General features: G+C 65.0%; 2 protein-coding genes across 6 annotated transcripts in view; both read right to left on the bottom strand.

Annotated features, from left to right (window-relative positions):
• Positions 1–248: 248 nt before the first annotated feature.
• On the bottom strand, positions 249–3,162 carry CCDC28B (coiled-coil domain containing 28B). 5 transcript variants are annotated; one of them, XM_057388096.1, is made up of 6 exons: positions 2,902–2,961; positions 1,971–2,142; positions 1,738–1,892; positions 1,007–1,161; positions 907–929; positions 249–506 (listed from the first exon to the last, which is right to left on the bottom strand). In XM_057388096.1, exons 2-6 carry the CDS (start codon positions 2,123–2,125, stop codon positions 455–457), a joined length of 540 nt encoding a protein of 179 aa, XP_057244079.1. In that variant the 5' UTR covers positions 2,126–2,142; positions 2,902–2,961; the 3' UTR covers positions 249–454. The 5 variants fall into 5 exon arrangements, with proteins under 5 accessions (XP_057244079.1, XP_057244080.1, XP_057244076.1 ...); XM_057388097.1 differs by having other exon boundaries at positions 1,738–2,142; positions 2,902–3,162; XM_057388093.1 differs by having other exon boundaries at positions 1,738–2,133; positions 2,902–2,956.
• Positions 3,163–3,725: 563 nt separating this feature from the next.
• Positions 3,726–4,399, bottom strand: part of LOC130587134 (alpha-taxilin-like) — a 13,818-nt gene continuing 13,144 nt past the window's right edge. The window contains exon 9 of the mRNA XM_057388092.1: positions 3,726–3,766. Within this exon, the coding sequence (XP_057244075.1) occupies positions 3,726–3,766 (41 nt within the window). The remainder of the gene's footprint in view (positions 3,767–4,399) is intronic.

Raw genomic sequence — 4,399 nt, 5'->3', positions numbered from 1 at the left:
AAACCCGGGCAGATGGAGCCCAAAAACCGGGCAGATGGAGCCCCAAACCCGGGGAGATGGAGCCCCCATGACCCTTTCCCCTTCCCACTGTGTCCCTCATGGCCCCGGACAGTTGTGGCCCGTCCAGATGTTCCCCTCATGGATCGTTCCCGCTTTGCCCCTCACGGTCCCCTCCCCCTGTGCCCGTCCCGCTGTGCCCCCATGGCCCCATCCAGCCCCGTCCCCCTCCCTCCCGCCGTTCCCCCGGTCCCGTTCCGCACCTGCAGCCGGGTCACGGCGCGGAGGAGCCGCCGCCATCCCTCGGCCTCGGCCCCGTTCCGCGGCACCAGCGCGGCCGCCATGACACCCGCACCGGCACCGCCTGATGACGTCATCGGGCCGCGACCGGGGCCGCCATGGCGGGGACAGGGACAGAGGGGACAGGGATGGGACAGGGACAGGGACAGGGCCGGGGTCAGGCCGCCGCGTCCTCGGGGTCCGAGCTCTCGGCCAGGTGCAGCTTCTGTCTGAGCGCGGGTCAAGGGAAACGCCACCACCGCCATTGTCACCACTGTCACCACTGGCATTGTCACCACTGGCATTGTCATCAGTGTCACCGCCACTGTCATCACGCCTGTCATTGGTACCTTCATCACTGCCACCCCGTGCCACCCCAATCACTGTCACCATTGTCACCCAGTGCTATCCCCTCACCGTCCCTGTCACCAGTGCCACCATCACCAGTGCCACCCAGTGCCACCCCCATCACCCAGTGCCACCATTGTTGTCCCCGTCACTGTCACCAGTGTCACCATCACCACTGTCACCCCGTGCCACCATCGCTGTCCCTGTCACTGTCACCAGTGCCACCATTGCCATTGTCACCCAGTGCCACCATGGCTGTCCCCGTCACCCCTCCAAGGATCCATGGAGCTGCTGAGCTCTTCGAGCTGCAGGGGAAAGCAGAGGGTGAGGGAGCGCAGGGGACCCCGTCAGGGGACAGGGGACAGGTGACAGTGACACTGACGTGTGCCAGCAGCTGGTCCAGGTTCCTGTCGGCCGCTGCCTTTTTCTGCTCCTCGGGGAGCTCCTCCACGCACCCGTCCAGCCCGAAGTGCAGCCGCGCCAGCTTCTCCTGCATCTCCCGCACGTGCTCCAGCTGCTCGAACGAGCACTCCTTCCCTAGACCCAAAATTCCCTCTCCTGCTCCTTCCGTGCAGATCCAAAATTCTCCATCCTGCTCTTTCCCTTTGGACCCAAAATTCCCCCTCCCGCCCTTTCCCATGGATCCAAAATTCTCCATCTGCTCCTTCCCTATGGACTCAAAAATTTCCATCCCACCCTTCCCTGCGGATCCAAAATTCCCCATCCCAACCCTTCCGTGCAGATCCAAAATTCTCTATCCCGTTCTTTCCCCATGGATCCAGAATTCCCATCCCACCCTTTCCCATGGACCCAAAACTCCCCATCCCACCCTTTCCTGCGGATCCAAAATTCTCCACCCCAACCCTTCCGTGCAGATCCAAAATTCTCTATCCCGTTCTTTCCCCATGGATCCAGAATTCCCATCCCACCCTTTCCTGTGGATCCAAAATTCCCCATCCCAACCCTTCCGTGCAGATCCAAAATTCCCCATCCCGTTCTTTCCCCATGGATCCAGAATTCCCCCTCCTGCTCTTTCCCATGGACCCAAAATCCAAAATCCCCCATCCCACCCTTCCCCGTGCCCATAGAAAGGACCCCCCACCCCCTCCTCACCGAACGCCTGCAGCTTCCCCGAGTGGAAATCGCTGAGGAGGCTGAGCAGCCCCCCCTCCATCTCGCACACGTCCGACACATCGGTGAGGAAGCTGTGCTGCAGCGGAGCCCCCCGGGAGCCCCCCGGAGCCGCCCGCAGCCGCTCCTTGCTCGTCCTGCGCGGGGAACGCGGCGTTGGCATCGCCCGGGGGGCTCCGAGCGGGGTCCCCCGGGTGTCCCCCGGCCGCACTGACCGGCGGGGCCGCGGCCGCTGGCGGGGCGAGGGCAGCGTGGGCAGCGGCAGCGCGAAGGACGCGCTTTTGCTCGGGGGCAGCGGCCGCGGGGCTCCGGGGGGCGCGGGCTGAGCCAGGCAGGTTTTGGGGCTCCGCTTCTTCCTCCGCTCGTCCATGGCCGGCGCTGCGGGGGCTGCGGGATGGACACGGCGCTCGGACACTCCGGACGCTCCGGACACTCCGGACGCTCCCGCTCCGTCCCTGCGCGGTTCGTGGCCGAGGGTTCGGGCACCCCGGGACAAACGGGGACCCCCGGGACAAGGAGCGACACCCCCGCGGGCCCCGTGAGCGCGGAGGAGGAGCGGAGCGGGAGCTCGGGCGCCGTTCCCGGGGAGGCTCCGTTCTCCCGGCGCATCCCGGAGCATCCCCGAGCCCAGCCCGACCGGGGCCTGAACCGCAGCCGCAGCTCCGGCCGGGCCTCGGCTCCCGGAGATGGAGAATTTGCGTCTGGAACGAGCCCGGAGAGAGCGGGGCAGCGACCGTGAGGGGTCCGTGCCCCCGGAGTACCCCCCGGGCTCCCCGAGCTCCGCGCGGCGCCGGGACGGGGCAGCTCCGGGGGTGCGGAGCTCCTTTGTCCCCTTTGTCCGCAGCTCCGGCCGCCGTCCGGAGCTCCACGGCCGGGACTGACCTGCGCCAGGCCCGCTCCGGCCTCCGGGGCCCGCTGGACGCGGCGATCCCGACGGTCACCCCGACCCCCCGGACCCCCCGAGCCCCCCGGACCCGTCCGCACCGCCCGGGATTTGCATTTAAAGGGAAAGGGAACTTCCTCCGGGATCCGCCGGTCACCGGCAGCCCGCGGGACCCCCACCCCGGGATTAGGACCGGGAACGGAGCAGGGTCCGACCCCGCGGAGCCCCCGGGCCGTTCGCGCCACCCCCCGCCCCCGGTTTACCCCGAGTGCCCTCCGGTGTCACCGCAGCGCCGCCGGAGCGGGATCCGAACCTGCAGGAAGGACCGGGATAGGGCCAAGAAGGACCGGGAAGAACCGGGCTGGGACTGGGAACGACCGGGAAGGGCCGGGAAGAACGGGGAAGGAACGGGAAGGAGCCAAGAAGGACCGGGAAGGGAGCGGGAAAGAACCGGGAAGGACCAGGAAGGACCGGCAATATCCGGGAAGGACAAAAAAAACAAACCCGGGAAGCACCGGGAAGGAGCTAAGAAGGAACGGGAAGGGTCAGGAAGGACCGGGAAGAGCTGGGAAGGATCAAAAAAACCCGGGAAGCACTGAGAAGGAGCCAAGAATGGCCGGCAAGGRCCGGSAAGGACCGGGAAGGGCCTCCAGGCCGGCGCACGGATGGGATTAACCCAATCCCGTCCCCCCGCCCTTCCAGCCCGAGCGCGGCTGCTCGCGTAAATCCCGGCAGGATTTTAAACCCATTTTGGCTATTTTGGAGCCGATTTTGGGCACAAAGGAGCAGCCGGGAGGGTTTGAGACCCCCAAGGCCGGTGGCTTTTGGTGGCTGCAGCTGCCCGGGGAGGGAGAGCCACGGTCTGGGGTCCCCGAGTGTCCCCAAATGTCCCCCCTGAGCAGGGACATCCCCTCCCACTGCCCCCACAGCCTCCCCCACCTCATTCCCGCTGGAAAAAAACAGGACCAGAGCTTTGGGACAGAGGAAATCACATYCCCCAGAGGTTGATGGGGTCACCCCAAATTCCCCCAAAACCTTCAGTGCCCCCCGATAAAGAACGAGAGGCAGCGGCGAGGTTGGAGTGTTTCTATTGATACAGGACGCGCACAGCAGCCCCCGCCGAGCTTTCTGTACCGTAACGGGGGAAAAAAAAAACAAACAAAAAGGGAGTTGGGTGAATTTCTAAAGGGTTTTTCTTTTGAAAAGGAGCGGGAGGAGCGGCACAGGCAGCGCTCAGCCCGGGTTACATTCGGGATCGTCCCGGAGGAACCGCACGGGGCAGAGCCACGCTCAGCTCCGGGATTGTCCCCCGTGGAGGCTCCGGGACACTCAGGGCTCATCCCTGCCGCCTTCCTTAGCATTCCTGGATTCACTGCAGCTCCCTGGAGGAGAAGGGCATGTGGAGGAAGGTTCTTCATGGAGAGGAGATGTGAGAGCAGCGGAAGGGAATCCCAAACCGATCCAGATCCATCGGTGGGGAACATCTCCAGCTTCCAGCGGGACCAAGGCAATGCTGCGAGTGAAATCTGACACARAGAGAAGCTGCAGCGAGGTTTGAAGCGAGCCGAGGCTTCCAAAAGAACGGCGAAAACACAAAGTTTTGAGAAACCGAGGAGAAATCCCAAAGCAGGTCCYGCTCTGGCCCTAAACTGCCTGCTGGGTCCTTGGGGTGAGGCAGAGTAGGGGAGAGGCTCTTCCAGGCTGAGAGGGGAAGGGAAAATGGGGCTGGGAGAGCCCAGGCACCCCCAGGCTCAGTCCTGG

Source organism: Malurus melanocephalus, unplaced genomic scaffold (assembly GCF_030028575.1).
Source record: "Malurus melanocephalus ecotype Western Australia unplaced genomic scaffold, MMel_1.1 scaffold_1570, whole genome shotgun sequence".
In the NCBI taxonomy this organism is placed as follows: domain Eukaryota; kingdom Metazoa; phylum Chordata; class Aves; order Passeriformes; family Maluridae; genus Malurus; species Malurus melanocephalus.
This window is presented reverse-complemented; position numbering and strand designations above follow the sequence as displayed.

Excerpts from the sequence above, each read along its gene's own strand:
- CCDC28B (XM_057388097.1), bottom strand. The coding sequence starts at position 2,125 with ATGGACGAGCGGAGGAAGAAGCGGAGCCCCAAAACCTGCCTGGCTCAG. Across the intron at positions 1,162-1,737 it reads GGGGAAGCTGCAGGCGTTCG|GGAAGGAGTGCTCGTTCGAG; the intron begins GTGAGGAGGGGG and ends TTTTGGGTCTAG. Across the intron at positions 507-906 it reads GAAGAGCTCAGCAGCTCCAT|ACAGAAGCTGCACCTGGCCG; the intron begins GGATCCTTGGAG and ends ACCCGCGCTCAG.